Source organism: Camelus dromedarius, chromosome 11, assembly GCF_036321535.1.
Source record: "Camelus dromedarius isolate mCamDro1 chromosome 11, mCamDro1.pat, whole genome shotgun sequence".
NCBI classification, from domain to species: Eukaryota; Metazoa; Chordata; class Mammalia; order Artiodactyla; family Camelidae; genus Camelus; species Camelus dromedarius.
In genome coordinates this window covers 40519141-40535602 of record NC_087446.1, presented here as the reverse complement: position 1 = coordinate 40535602, position 16462 = coordinate 40519141, and the positions used below count along the sequence as shown (strand labels likewise).

General features: G+C 43.8%; 1 protein-coding gene across 5 annotated transcripts in view; it reads left to right on the top strand.

Annotated features, from left to right (window-relative positions):
- SYN3 (synapsin III) overlaps window positions 1-16462 on the top strand; it is a 447506-nt gene that overhangs the window by 373617 nt on the left and 57427 nt on the right. For all 5 annotated transcript variants that reach the window (XM_010994185.3, XM_064491696.1, XM_064491695.1 and 2 more), the window contains one exon: window positions 1356-1418. In XM_010994185.3, coding sequence (XP_010992487.1) covers window positions 1356-1418 — 63 coding nt within the window. The remainder of the gene's footprint in view (window positions 1-1355; window positions 1419-16462) is intronic.

Sequence of the window (16462 nt, the reverse complement as noted above, 5' to 3'; positions counted from 1 at the left end):
CACCCCTTCCCAGAAGCTGCCTTGAGTTTCGGTTCTCTTATCTATGAAATGGTAATAAGAATACCTTCCCTGCTTGCCTCATGGGGCTACTGAGAGGGTAAAATGAAATGAGGTCCATTGAATGGCATTGTGACCCCAGCAGACCCTTCTGCAGTGGCTACAGCAGTTCCTACATGTAAGACTAGGTACTGGGCACCAAGAGGCAAGAGCTGGATTCTCCTCTCAAAGTGTCCAGAGTGTCAGGTGACAATCCAAGATGGAGGGACAGGCACCAGGACAGACAACTGTGCGGCATAGAGTGGGATTTGATTACCTCTAGCAGGGGCTTCTCCAAGTTGGGAAAATAAGAGTATTACTAAATAATGGGAAAGGATAACTTTTGCATTCAGGCAACTCCCAATATACTTCTAGACACCGAGCAAATACATCTCAGGCAAAATTTGAACAGCATGAGGAGGAAATGTACAGCCTAGGTTCGAATCTGGCTCCCTCACTTCCTAGCTGAGTGAGTGTGCATGGACAAGCACCTGATCACTTGAGCCCCTCTCCTCTTCTGTATCATAGGAAGAGGCATGCATGTCTCATAGGTCTTGCTCAGAGGCCTGATTAGGCACAGATTCCATATCAAGCACCTTCCCCAGGTCAGGTTCTAGGAGCTGGGGATGTAACAGGGAACCAACCAGGCCAGGCTGTTGCCCCATCTCTCTCTAAAGAAGATAATCCAGGGCAGTCGCTCAGCACAGTGCCCACACAGTGCAGCCCATGAATGCTTGTGCCTGTGATGGACAGGACCACTGCTATAAAGAAGACTCATGGGGTGGCCTGGAGAGAGCTGGGGGAGGGAATGAGAGTTCCCAGATATGTGAAGGTTGCTGAGGGGGAATAACATAAGGCAGAACCGAGACAGGAATATTGCACTGAGTGTTTACAGTGTAAAGGCTTCACATGTAAGAACTCATTTAATCCTCACAGCAACCCTTTGGGATGGATTCTCCTCGTCCCCATTTTATAGATGAGGACACCAAAGCACAGATCCATGGAGTAGCTTGTCTGAGGTTGCACAAGTGGTAAAGCCAGAATTTGAAACCAGTCGGTTTGCTGTGCTCGGCTGTCTCCCCAGGTTAGTGGATACCCCAGGCAGGCTGGTTTTAAGAACTTGGCGCTACCTTTGGAAGCTGAAAGCACCAGCAGTTAGGGTGTTTAAGCCACAGCAGGATGATCATCTGTCAAAGCATTCTTGTTGGGAATTCCTGGTGAATCAGATGGCTGGAGCTTTGTACAAAATAAGCAGTACCCAAAGTCTTGGTGGTGATGCTCTGGGATGCTAATGAGTGATTTCCTCTTGTCTCTTTCAGCTCACAGCCCCACACTTCCCTGTGGTGGTCAAGCTGGGACACGCCCATGCCGGGATGGGAAAGGTATGAGAAGCAGCACTTATGCTCCCAGTAATACTCACACAGCTTCCCCAGGCTACATGTCCCCCTCTCCCTGCATCCTTTACCACCCCACATTAGCCCAGCCTCCCCAACAGAATGTGAGAGGAGCCCCACATTCATTCCCTCCCCTCCACTACCCACCTTCCTCTGAGCTCCCATGGAACATCTCTCCAGCTCAGTCTGCATTTACCAAACCCTACCTGGAATTACTAGCTAATTGGTTCCTGTGATTGTGGATTCAGAGAAATGGATGGAAAGCATTTTGTAGATGGTGATTCTTTTGTTCCCCCATCATCACCACAGCTATGTGTAAGCCCATGTCCTACTTACCTCTTTATCACCAGCAGGGTTAGCACTTAGAAGGTGGTGACTGCATAGGGCTCCGTGGAGGAAGCCCCAGGTGTCAGTTAGTTTTCCTAAAAGTAAATAACATAATTTACATAGTCACAGCTGATGTATTATGACAAACTATGCTGATCAGATTCTTGCAGTTGCAAGTGTAGAAACTCAACTCAAATGGAGGGGCAAAAGGTAATTTGTTGGTTCCAGCATCAGGAAGTCTAGGGTAGTTCTTTTTTGTTGTTGTTGTACATATGTATTTTTTAATTGAAGTATAGTCAGTTTACAATGTTGTGTCAGTTTCTGGTGTACAGCATAATGCTTCAGTCATAGGTGAAAAAGAATATGGGATGGTTCTTGATAGCTTCAGGCAGAGCTGGGTCCAGGAGCTCAAATGACATCATCAGCTCATCTCTGTTTTTCTCTACTTGGTGTTTTCTTCAGATAGTCAAGATAGATGGCTGTGGGTGGCCCACTCTGGTCCCTAAGATCACTGCCCCAGAGGAAGAAAGACTTTTTCCAGCATCTCTATATAGATTTCATGAAAGGATATTGATCAGTGCTTGAGCTTCTGGAGATTTACTTCTAAATAAGGTGGGTGGTGGTGGGCGCTTCCACAGACCACCTCTCAAACTTCTCATTCAAGTAGAACTGTGTAAGAACATGTGGATCTCAGTGCCTTCCATCCCCATTGGAGGGACCTGAGCCCAAGCACGTGGCCCAACACGGGGTCCTAGATAAAGGACTGCAGGAACCAGTAGACACCTTGCTTTGTGTAGCCCAGTCCAGCCATAAATAACCCTGCACCCTGTGCCTTTGTTCTTCCCCTTCATTATGCCTTCTGTTTCACCTCTTCCCACCTAAACTCCATCCCCCTCAAGCAGCACAGAATGAAAAGGGTCAGACAAGTCAGGGCATGACCCCAGCTCAGACACTTGTGTGAATTGGAGCAAGTTACCATCTAACTTCTCTTGGCCTCCTCACCTGGCAAATGATGATACTTCTTATAACCATCTTTAAAATGAACCTCTGTCAATTATACCTCAATAAAACTGGAAGAAAAAATAAATCTTAAAAAACCTTCCCTCCATACTACCTCTCTCTAAAAAGTACACATTGTGAGGGCAGAGATTTTTACCTGTTTGCCCTGTACTGTACCCATGTCTCAGAATGGTCCTTGGTGCACCATAGCCCCTCAGTTTGTTAGTTGAGTGGATGAATGAATCTCTCTTCAGGTGCCACCCTATGTCTGTTTCCCACTGCCTCTCCTCCTAACCCCTCCTCCACCCACTGTCATCTGGCTACAGCCCCCTCTACTCTGCTGAGGCTGCTCTTCTCCCCAAGGTCCCCAATGATCCTCCCCTTCTAATTCAGCAGGCACTTTGTCCATATCTGAGTTGACCTCTCTATATCATTTAAAGCTTCTGGCCATCTTTCTGCTCTGAAACTCTTTCTCCAATGGACTCAAATTCATGCCCCTCTCCTGGCTCTCTTGCTCTCTCTCTGACCCCGCCTTCAAGTGCTGCCCTTCCTGCCCCATCTTTAGCCACGTCTATTCCATCAGCACACACCATCTGAGTGCTCATCTACTCTCTCAGATACAGCTCCCATCGACACACTAACAGCCCCCGAGTCGCATCTCCTATCCAGAGCATCAGGCTTTTACATCCAGGTACCCCTTCGCCATCTCTGCATCCCCCATGGAAACCTCAGACTCTCAACACCCCAAACCATGCCTGTTTTCTTTTCAAACAGCTCACTCCCCTTCCTCATCTCCATCCTCCTTCTCTTCCTGTGACCATCTCTACAGCAGGAACCACCAGTACCTCCGTTGTCTTGAAACAGAAATCTGGGCAGAAATCATCTCCCATCCCCCATGTCCCAATGGTCATCAAGTCTTGTCACTTGCCCTTTGTTAATGTTTCTCAAACCTGTCCCTTTCTTTCACTGCCACCATTTTGGACAGCTCTGGTAAAGTTAGAGGATTCCCAAGAGTTAAATTCTGTTTCAAAATCTTAAAATAATTCCAGACAGGAAACAAAAAGAAGGAAATACTTAAAGAGACTGACGCAATGCTTGAGGGAGGGGTGCCTCTGAGAAGCTCAGGCCCAAAAGGGATTCCCAAAACTTGAAAGGGAGGACACATCTCCAAGGATAAAAAGTGTTACCGGTTGGAATAAACTGGGGTTTATAAAAATGCTGAGATCAAGGGAAAAGGGCTTTTCTCCTTCTGTTTTGAATGAGAAAAGTATCAGGAACAGCCTGGAAATACCAACTGAGCAGATGATGTCATATTCATGGCTGAAAGAGGGGGAGACAAAATTGATACCTTCTACAGTACTTCTGCCTTCTCTCCAGAAGGAACGAAGTCTGTCTGGAGAGAAATGTTCTAGGAGGAAACTGGTGAAGAGGCTGTCAATTAACTCAGTCTTACTGGAAATACATCCAGGACCCCATGATTGAAATTTTTGACCCCTCCACAACTATATTTTGCCTCTTTGTTCATACCTATTAATCGGTGCCTACTCTGTTTTGAGAATCAGAGGATGAATAGGACCCAATTCCTGCTCTTAAGGAACTGGGGACACAGCCATATAAATAGTTAAGTATAATATGTGCTGGGAGTAGGGGCTGGTAGAAGGCTGTGCAGGGTATATGGAAATTGAAGGAAGAAGCTTAATTCCACCCAGGGGTTGGAAAGATGGAGAGAAGTTCCACGACAGGGGTACTACGTGGTTTGGTGTGCCTGGAGATTTAAGGAATTCCAATAAACAGGAAAGACTTGAAGGCAAGAGATGTACCAATACTCTCTTGTATTAAAAAAAAAAAGGAGAAAGAATAGTGAACGTCACAAGGCACAGAAATCAAACTATGTGAAATGCTGTGCAGCTTGGGGAGCACTTGAATAGTCAGGAGGTAACCATGCAGCACACCATGAGTTCTTAAGAAACCGGTAAGCCTGGACCAATGATTCTTAAGGGGGTGGGTGGGATTCTTCCCCCAGGGGGTATTTGGCCATGTCCAGAGGCAATTTCAGTTGTCATAACTGGGGGTGGGGAAGGTGCTACTGGCATTTGGCACCTACTTGGTGGAGGCCAAGATTGCTGTTGAGCACCCTAAAATGCCTAAGACGGCCTCTACAACAAAGAATTATCCAACCCTAAATGTCAGTAGCATCAAGGTTGAGAAAGCGTGGACAAAACTAATTCCATTTCCTTTGTTGAAAGTTTTGCCAGACTAGAAACCAGAGGAAGCAGTGGTTATCAGAGAATTAAAATCTGTTCCAAAAAATTATAATTAGCCAGTATGCTAACGTCTATTTTAGTCAAAGCCAAAAATTCCATCTTAAAGTAGGTTTTTAGTGCAGAACTTCTCAGAGACATAAATGTGTTCATATATGTTGTAAGGGTAGAAGAACATAACAACTCATGTAGCATTTCCCAGGTTTACCTGACCCAAGAAACTTTTGACCATTTTTAATTTTTTTAATTTTTTTAACATTTTTATTGAGTTATAGTCATTTTACAATGTTGTGTCAAATTCCAGTGTACAGCACAATTTTTCAGTTATACATGAACATACATATATTCATTGTCCCTTTTTTTTTCCGCTATGAGCTACCACAAGATCTTGTATATATTTCCCTGTGCTATATACAGTATAATCTTGTTTATCTATTGAGATGCTTGTCCTTTTATTAATTTGTAAAAACACTTCACACATTAAGAACATTTATCCTATGTCATACTTTGCAATGGTTTTTCTCCATTTGACTGCTACATGTCCATTTTATAATCCAGTTTTTCACCATTTTTAAAGTTTTTTTTTAAAAATTATAGTCAAGTGTTTCCATCTTTGGGAGGCAATATGTTATAGTGGCTAAGGGTATTAATTTGAATCTACTTGTTAGTGGTGAGTCCTTAGGTGAGTTACTTACCCTCTCCCACCTTAGTTTCGTCTTATGTAAAAGAACAATAATAGTATCAACCTAATGAGCTGGATGTGAAGATTAAGAGACATTATGCATGTCAAACACATAGTTCAGCACCTGGAACAAGTAGGCACTCAGTAAATATTAGCTGTCATTATTATTAAGAATGTTTGGACCTGCTCTGGGAACCCAAAATCCAATTGAAGTCAATAGGGAAGAGATGACTAAACAGCATTCTTTGTCAGAGACTTTATTCCATTTGGCTCCAAGTTCAGTACGAGTCAGATGAGTAAGGAGTTGCCAAAATCCCTAATCCATAAATGCCTAATAAATAGATGAAAATGCACTCAACCTTATTTGTCACTAGGGAAATGCAAATGGAAACCACAGTGAGGCAACACTATGAACCATTAGAATAGCTCAAATTAAAACGATTAATAATACTAAGTGTTGGGAAGGACATGGAATATTTGGAACACACACACTGAGCTAGTGACATTGATTCAACTACTCTGGAATACAGATTGTTATTATCTACTAAGCTGAAGTTACACAGTTTTTTTAAGTATACCCAACCTAAATGGATGCATGTGTGCTCCAATGTTTACAGCATCTTGTTCATAATTATTAAAAACCTGGACACAGCCCATGTACCCATTAGTAATAGAACAGATAAATAAATTGCAGTATATTCAGACAAATGGAAAAATTCCAGCAATGGAAATAAATGAACTACAACTATACACAACAACATGCATGAATCTCACAAACAAACCATTAAGTGAAATAAGTCAGATACAAAAGAATGCCTATTTATATGATTATATTTATATAAAATTCAGAACCAGGGAAACTAAACTATAGTGTTAAATGGGATACATATTTAGGTGATAAAACTTTTCAGAAAAGCAAGCAAATTACTACCATAAAAAAATATAAGTTACCTTTGTGGAGGAAGGAAGAGTGGTCATTGGGATGCAGCAGTTCAAGTTCAAGCTCTGGACTTGAGTGGTGGTTATGTGGATGTCTGCTTTGTGATAGCTCACTGAACTCTTGTTTTTGTACTGGGCAATTTCTCCATATGTGTGTTATATTTCAAAAATAAAATAAGGTTAAAAATGTAACTTACTTTGAGGACATATTAATTGAGATCTGATATCCAAAACAAAGTGAGAGTCCTGCACTGCACTGGTCCATCCATAGCTAGAACACTGTATTAGGTTCTGGGCTATAAACCAGTTCTGGGTATTTGAGAGAGCTACTGACAAATGTCAAGGGAAAATGAACTGAGCAATGGCATCTAGCCAGGCAGAGGCATCTAGCCTAGAAGGGCTAGAGACAGGGTGGCCAACATCCTCAGAAATGTGGAGAATTGTCATGGAAAGATAGGCAGGACTGATTCTATATAACACACAGGAGGCAAAAATGGGACCAAAGTTAGCAGGAAACACATGTCAGCTGTGTTGAGAGAGCAATTTTCTAACAATCAGAGGGAACATTAATGGAACGGACAACCCCTTTGGGTAGGAAGTTCTCGTCAATGCAAAACTGGAGCAAAGATGAACACTTACTGGAGAATTTCAAGAGAATTTAAGCATTATGTGAGATTCTTAGCCTAAGACGTTTGAACCTCTGAAATGGAGACACATCTGTGTATGTTTATGTGTGGATGTGATATGAATGTTTTTAGTGGAGGAGAAGGGTTCATAGCTTCTTTCATCTTTTCACAGGGCCCTATGACCCTCCCAAAGTTGAACACACCCTGAATATCTTTCAATGATGAGAGTCTGTGGTTTTAATCAGTACTCTGAGCAGTTCATTGAAAGGAATAACATGGTATCTGTTATCATCACAGAAGTCAAATTCAAGGCCAACTGCCAGTGTAGTGTGGGGGTAATGTTTGTAGAATCTGAAATCAGGGTTTGTGCTTTGAATCTGGATTTACTGTTTACTAATGGTGTGTCCTTGGGCAAGCTGCCTAGTCTCTGTGTGCTTCAACTTCCTCATCTCTAATATGGGGACAATAATCTCCCTCCTGGAGTTGTAATGATGATGGAACCAATCAGCCCAGGCTTAGGAAGGTGCCTGGTCAACACTCAGTGAATGGGGAGCTTTAAAAACTCATTAGGAATATAAACTATTATTCTGGTTACTTAACTGTTTGTCTCAGCTAAGATGAGATAAGCAGTTGCTCATAATAGACAAAAATGGGAGGAGAATTAAATTCTGGGTAAATTTTTAAGGTAAGGAAAACAGATTTCCAGCATCCTCAGGAGAGGCCAAAATAACAAGCAAACCCCACCCTAGGAGTCGCCTTATCCTTATTTCATAAATTCACAGACTTTCAGGACTTGAGTTCCAGCACCTCACTTACAAGAACCTGTGGCCCCAGAGAGGAGAAGGGTCTTGCTCAGGGCCACACAGCAAGAAAGCATTCCCAGTAACAGTACAGGAAGGGAAAGAAAGACCTTTAAGGTTATTCAATCCCATTCTATACTTTGGAGATAAGAACAGTAGTAATAATCATAGCTAAAATAATAATAAAAGCTAATACTTTATAGACTTTACTGTGTGCAGGCACTGTTGTAAATGCTATATAAATTATTCATTGTGTTCTATCCTCATAACCACCCTATGAGGAAAATGCTATGAGTATCCCCATTTTACAGATGAAGAAGCTGAGGCATAGGGAATAAGTGGTGGAGTTGGGGTTCAACCGTGGGCAGTCTGGCTCTAGCACCTGAGCTCAGAGAGGTGAAGGGCATTGCCATGTTCACAGGTTAATAAGTCCAAATGCAGGTACCCTAACACTTCCCCCTGTTATTCTACTAAAAGGAGCCTGGAGTGATGAGGGACAGAGTTGAGATACCCCAGCAGACAGCCTGTCTGTTCTAGGGAGTCAGGTGGCAGCTCCTAAATGCACTGCTCTCAGCACCCAGGGGTCTTGCACACTCCCTCTTGACAACGACTGCTGTTGTCATCAGCTCCCAGCGACCCATACTCTGCTCTCACCTCTCGGGCTGACTCACTCAATGAGCCTTCCTGGCACTGTTCGCTTTTTAAGTGGGAGTAGGTGGTCAGATAACACGGTAATGGAGAGAAAAGACTAGAAAATGAGCCAATGGGGGAATGGAACCCAGGGGAATAGCTAAAAAAAAAATGCTCCCCAGCACGTGGGAGGCCACCGGAAAGGAAAGTCACTCTGTTTCATGTTTATCAAAAGCCAAGTCAAGTAAGAGCAGGAGTGGCTCCAGTCTGCAAGGTGTTTTGGGGAAGGAGTGTTCATGCTCCCTTCTGAGCTCTGAAGGAGTAGAAGGGAGAGGGAGCCACACTCCCTGCACTGCCTACCACACTCCCTCTCAACTCTTACCTTCCCCATGTCCCCTCTCCCCTTAGATGACCACTGCCTGCTTTACTCTCTACTTCTCTTGAGCAAACTGGGCCCTTAAGAGGGTTTCATCCATCCTTTACACCTTTGTGAAAATTTTAAACATTGTACTCTGCTTCTCAAAGTCTCTGGCATGAGGTTGCCCTCTCTATAAGCACAATAAATACCATCGGTCGTCCTTATTCATGAATTCTGTATTTATTAAACATCACAGCCTGCTTGGCGTTAAGAACACTAGACAGCACTCCAGCACTATGCTATGATATTTCCTTTGGAGAAAAATACATGTGTTAGATAAGCTTCATTCAGGCATGAATTATAGGGCTGCTGGAAATGAGTTCAATGTTCATGAATCAACCGTGTATGTTAAATAAGGTGTCTGTAAAAGGAAACATACATAACAAGATTATATATTGATCAGTTGATAAAAATGTGACCAGAAGCTTGCAGGAACCTAACTCTGTATTCTGCTAGGAGCAGTGGTTCAGGATTCGCTAATTCACTATTTGCTGCAATGTTACAGAACATGACTACTGTGAATAAGGAGAACTAACTCTTATGTGTGTGTGTATAGTATTTGTACATATGTGTATATGTCACACACACAAACACATATATTCTGTAAAGAGTCCTAAGGGTCTTTTTCTTCCTTTGGATGCCAAAATGCCACGAATCTGAGCACAAACAGAAACAAAATGAGACAGTCATTTTATGATCTGTCCAGCCTGACATTTGTCACTTTGATGGTGACATCACCTGGATCATCAACTCATTGTTTTGTATGAAGACTTAAGGCTGAGATCTACTGGTGGCACTCCTTCTGCCAGCCCTCACATCCCTGCACTGTCCTTGGTTGGCCTGGATTCAGGAAACCTAGGTCCTCCTACCAGCCTCGCACTTCCTGGGGCTCTCAGTATCCACCTGAGCAAGTCATTGAAACATGTAAATGCATACTTGACACACATCAAGTTTGTCAGATATCATGTATATGATTTTTCTCACTACTCACTTGGAAGGGCTAGTGAGTAGAAGTGTGTTAAAAAGTATGAAGGCCCTGTGAATATGTGAAGAGGAGGTAAGCAAAGGAGGGAGTGTGAACTTGTACTTAGAACTCACTGGGTTCTGATCTGGCCTCGTGACCTGGAGTAAATTCCTTGCCTTCTCTGGGATAATTCCAGATCAGATGAGATGACCAAAAGAAGAGAAGGAGGTTATTAACAGCTCCCGAGCGCCCAAGCACCAGGGTGAGTGCCTTCAACATCTCCTCTAACACTCAAAGGCACCTGAGAGATATTTCTGATCCCAGCTTTGCAGAGGTCCCTGGAGTTGTTTTGCCCAAAGTCACAAGTAAGTGACAAAAATGGGATTCAAACTGAGGTCATCAGGTCCTTCAGCCGTTTTCTTCCTTCTGCCTGGGACCCTCAGGAACGCCCTGGTGGAATCATCTCTTCCTGTTATAAGGCGACCAGCCAACTTAATTGGAGAGTTGATTTATAAAGAATTTCACAGGGCTCCACCCAAGAAACATGTCAGTACTTTGGAGACCAGCATTGACCTTTGCATATGAACTGCTCTTGTTGTCTGATGGGCTGACCTCACCCCAGGCCTGACGCCAAGAATAAGAACACTCATGCAAGAGAATGAGAAGAAGAAAAAGAAGACTATCATCCCCTGGCACTATGTTTGTAAAACAGTGTACACCCCAGCCACCTACAGGCCCCATTTTGTTAAGAGGGACAGAGACACAGGAACAGACTCATCCAGAAAGAATAAATTACCTGCTCTTGTGTGCACTGACCACACCACTCCTACATGGAAAACAGAATATTTTTGAACTGACAAACATTGAAAAGTAATAAGATTTCCTTTTTTATTTCTCTGCTTTCCTGGCAATGTCTGTTGACCCATCCTGGCATCGTATGCAAGAAAAGCCAGAGAAGTCATCCCTTTAGGGGCCCCCCAGAGAGAGGAGGGGGCACACATTGCCTGTTGGGGTGGGGCACACTGTAAAATTTCCCACAATTTGATGACCAGCTCCATACTTTTCCCCCAGCATTTAATAGTCATATACAATTTATAAAATACATCCATGCTGGGAGCTTATACAGGCTCCAGCAGTCTTTTGATGAGGGTATTGTTATCATGATACCCATTTAACAGATGAGACAAGGAGGCAAAGTGATTTGGCACACAGTCACACATTGTGTGCTGTGAAGGCTGCATGTTCTTTCCACTGGTCCTGGAGCCCATGCCAGAGGAGGGAAGCCTCCAGAGAGTTCTGCCAACCCATCTGGAACACAGCCTATGTCCACTGAGGCCTTGCTCGGCCGAAATGTACAGGCACAGCCTGTTGTTACTATCAGCAGGCAAGAGAAGTGATGTCCTGAAACAAGCAGATGCCACCTGCCTCACTGTGGCCACGGCCCAGGGCAGCTTCCCACCCAGCTTCCTGTAAGTGAGACCAGCCACATCTCTGGATTCTTGGAAATAAATCCGCTTGGAGGCAGCTGGCATCATTGCTGACAGGTGGCAGCAGCAGGGTTATGTGTGAGAGAAAGTCAGAGGAGGATGTAAACAGTGGGCTTATTACATTTTGTGTGTGTGTGTGTCCATGTGTTTAGGGGCAGGGTGAGCAGATGTCTTAAACACAATTATCAGCATCCTCTATCAAGCCTCCAGACAGATGAACGCTCTCGCTTCCACTCCTGGCCTCTAGCCCCAAGAAACCTTTACACCAACACCCCATCCTCCAGTGAGGCCAGAAGATGCAAGGGAGGCCATGTGGGACAGCGAATGCTGCTCAGGCTTTTCCACATCATGACACTCGTGGAAAATTGTTGTATTGAGGATTGAGTGGGGTCGATGGAGGAGGATGCCAACAGCTGAAGAGAAGAGCCTTATTAAAGAATTATTGTTAGCTTAAAAAGAAATAGGAACTTGTTAGAAGGACCAGCAGCCTGGGAGCCCCTTAAAAATGCAGAATACAGACATGTCCTCAAACCTGCTGAATCAGATGCTGCATTTTAACAAGATGCCCAGTGACCCGCATGCTACTCTGCATGCCCAGTGGACGTGAACTCAGACACCTACCTGGTCCAGGTAGTTACCATAATGAGTCAAGAGCTCCAGTTGGGACAGCGATGACCTGGAATGTCCAGGTCTGTCTTCATGGGCAGCCACAGCTGAGCCCCAGCCAGACAAAACCCTGAGAGACTGCGCAGACCTGATCATATGATTCTTTCATAAGAAGCCAATTCTCTGGATCTCTGATATGAATTCTCCTGATTTTAACATATTGACAACTAATTTTAAAATCTTTTGAAACACTGTACAGGCCAAATAAAACACATCTGTAGGCCACTGAACACCCCGGGGCACTAGTTGTGTGCCTCCAACTCCAGACCCTGAGTGTGGTCTTGCCCTCTCTTTACAGGAGGTCGTGGAGCCTGGTGGTTAATGCCACAGGTTGTACAATAGCCCAGGGAGTTTAGATCCCAGCTCAGCTACTTCCTAGGTATATAAACTTGGGTGAGCACTTCACTTGAAGTCTTTGTTTTCTCATCTGTAAAATGGCCGTAATAAATTTTCCTAATGGGTGAGGAGTTGCCCTACAGACTGACTGAGATAAAGCACTTTAAAAAATTTCTGGATACTTAAGAGATACTGATTCACTTCTTTTAGATCCTAAATGCTTCTATACTCTCTGGTGCTTACAGATAATTGGGGATCTCGTTAAAATGCACATTCTGATTCACTAGGTCTGAGAGGGCCTGCCTGGGAATCTGCATTTCTTACAAGCTCCCAGGTGATATCAATGCTGCTGCTGGCCTATGTCAGCTAGTCTTACTAGTCCTGCTGGTCAGGGAACAGCAAACTTTTTCTGTACAGAGCCAGATGGTAAACATCTTAACCTCTCAGGCCAAATGGTCTGTTGCAACTACTGGACCTTGCCACTGCAATGTAAAAATAGCCCTAGGCAAGAGGTAAATGAATGCATGTGGCCATGTTCCAATATAACTTTATGGACAATGAAATCTGAATTTAATTTAATTTTCATGTGTCATGGGATATCGCTCTTCTTTTGAGTTTTTCCCCTAGCCGTTTAAAAACTATTCTTATTCATGGGCCTCACAAAAACCGGCAGTCAGACTCCTCCACTAGATTGTAAACTCACTGGGTGCACAAGCTGCACCCACAGACTCCAACCTCACTCCCGACCTGGCCAGTGCCCTGGACAGCGGGAAGCCCCTTCCTTCACCCTGCACAATGCACAGGGCCCTGGGAAGCTGAGGTGTTGCCTTTCAGAGCTGACACTTGTCAGGTGCCTCCCTTCCCTTCCATTCAATCTCACGGTCACACTGTAACTCTATAAACATGCGGGCAAAAGAATCAGTGACCCGGAGCTCAATAACAGCAGAAGGAGTTTTGATTTATTAAGGGGAAGAGCAAAGGAAAGGAACCAGCAAGCTGATAAGCAGGATTATTAGGCAGTTCCCTAAACAGTCCATCAAACCCTCCGTTGTTCCCATCACTTCCCACCACCCCTTCTGACCCTGGCAGCACATGACCCAGGCATCCTGGGCGAGGATATCCTTTGGACTCTGAGTCTCAGCTTTCAGATGGATTGGAGGAAGGGTAAGGGCTTTGGGAATTTGAGGCCAAGGGCCCTTGTGTTCATTCAACCAACATTAATGGATTTGGTGCTCAGCTGTTCTGAGTTAGGGACTCAATAAATATTTATTAAGTATTTTGGCAAATATTTATGAATATTTGTTATGTGCAGGGAGTGGACTAGACCCTGGGAGGGAGGACTCTTGGTTAAGATGCAGACATAAAAAAGACATGGCTCCTGAATGCAGGAACTTTACACATGAAATCTCACATTAGACTACAGTGTAGAGCAGAGATTGGCAGACTACCACCCACAGGCTAAATCCAGTTCCCAATCTGGTTTTATTGTAACTCAGCCTTGCCTATTTGTGTACATATTGTCTATGGCTGCTTCCACACTATGAGATCAGAGTTGAGTCATTTTTATGGCCTCCAAAGCCTAAAATATTCACCACTGTACTCTTAACAAAAATTTGCCAATCCATGGTCTACTGTAATGTTTTTCCAAAAATTTGTATAGCACATCACAATAAGTAATACATTTTGTCTTGCTACCTGATTCCCAGATATTAAATATATAGAGAGAGGCAAGTTTGAAAGATGAATACTTGGGCCCTTTGCATGTGCGAGACATTCAGATATGTTCTGTTCCAGACTATTTCACTGTTTAAAATGTTGGCTGTGACCCATTAAATTGATTTGATGACCCACTTTAAACATACAGTTTGAAAAATACTGGTTCATTCATTAATTTATTTAAGAAATATTTATTGAGTGCTCTCTATACACCAGGCAATAGTCAAGACACCAGAGATGCGATATTGAACATCACAAAGTCCCTGTCCTTACGGAATTTGCACCCGGTGGCAGGAGGCAGACGATACAAGAATAAACAGATTAAACTGCAGTAAGTTTGGTGATGAGAAGGGTTCTGAAGACTGAAACAGGATAAGAGTGACAGAGTGGGGATGGGGGGGGGTTGATGAGGGAAGCCTTTCTGTGAAGTGACATGTGAAGGAAGGAGAGAGTGAGCCATGTGGACAAGTGGAGGAACAGCATGCACACACACAAAGGTCCTGGGGCAGGACTGAGTGCTTGAGTGATAGGAAGTAAGGCTGGAGAGCTGGGGAGAGGTGGTGGAAGAAGATCATGTAGACAACCGGCCATAATCAGAGAAAAGTGAAGTAAGCCCTATAGCAGAAATCCAAGCCAAGTGCTGAGAAGGAGTCCAGATAAAACTGAACCACGATGGAGGGGGAATCTCCACTGATAAATTCATCAGTCCAAAGATCATGTCTTTTAAGTGTGCATAGGCACTATGCTGAGGCAACAAATAAACATGGGCCCTCCTTCAAGGAGCTCTCTTTCTCGTAGAGATAATGACCATGCAAGCAAATAAATTGTGATAGAAGGAAATGTCAGTGGGAGTCGGATCACCTTTTGTGGGGAACTGGGGAAAACTTCCACATGACAGGAAACTTCAGCTGCATCTCAGAGGATGAGGAGACATATTGCAGGTCGATGAAGCTGAGAAAGGCATTCAAGGCAGTAGGAACTGCACACACAAAAGTGTAAAGGCCCAAGAGAACATCTCAAGCCACCAGGTGTGGTGGGAACAGTCAATCTCAAACCTTGAAGGGCATTAGAAGCACCCAGGAAGCTTTGAAATTATACCCCTACTCAGGACGCATCCCCAGACTCTGCAGTGATTGGCTGGAGAAGGGCCCAGGCACTGGCATTTTTTCATCCCCAGGTGATGCTAATGAGAGGCCGGTATTTCAGAACTCTGGGCTGGAGGGAGACCCGAAAGAGTAGATGAGATAGGCAAGAGTCAGGGTAGATCATGGATGCACTTTATGCTACACTCTACAATTTAGACTTTATCTTCTAGGTAAGAAAGAGACCCACTGTTGGGTTTTAAGCAAAGAATGAGCATGGTTGGCTTTATAAGGTAGAAAAAGCACTGTGGCAGCAGCGTGAGAGGAGAGGAGAGGAGAGGAGTAGGAGTGAGGACGGGGAGATAAGAGCCCCTGGGAGCTATTAGGGAGACACTGTAGCTTTTCAGAGAAGAAATAAGTGTTTTCACCCAGGCAGGAGCAGAGGCAGTAAGGAATGAGATAAGGATGCAGTCAAGAGATACGGGAAAAGCAGAATTGAAAGAACTTAGGGACTAACTGGATGCTGAGCAGAAGAAAACTGAGAATATAATGATTCTATAAATGAAGTGAAATATGAGCTCAAGAAGGGTAGGCTTGAGGGAGAAGATAATCAGTTTGGTTTTTAACATTTTGACTTGGAGGTACCTGTAGAAAACAATAATAATAATCGCAAGCCATTTATTGAGCATTTGCTAGGTCCCGCGCCCTGTGCTCCTTGCTTTATATACACCTTACTAAATTGTCACAACAACTATGTAAGGTAGATATCTGATTGTCCCCATTTTACAGAGGGGAAAACTGAGGCTTGGAGAAGCTAGGGAAGAATAACAGTATCTGTCATTGTATGCACATGCCACTTTGCAGAGCTAGGCACATGACAAATGCTGAGAAAATGGCAGTAATATTAATTATTGTTATCTTTTTTCCACCATGGGAAGAAAACACAGGCCAAGTCTGCAGGGAGGAGAACTAGTTAGAAGCCTAGTGTATCTATATAGATGCATATATACTTGGTATACATGTGTGTATATAGTATGTAGAGATGTATATTTAAATGCCTTAGTGTATATATATGTCACTAGACCTATACTCCATCTGT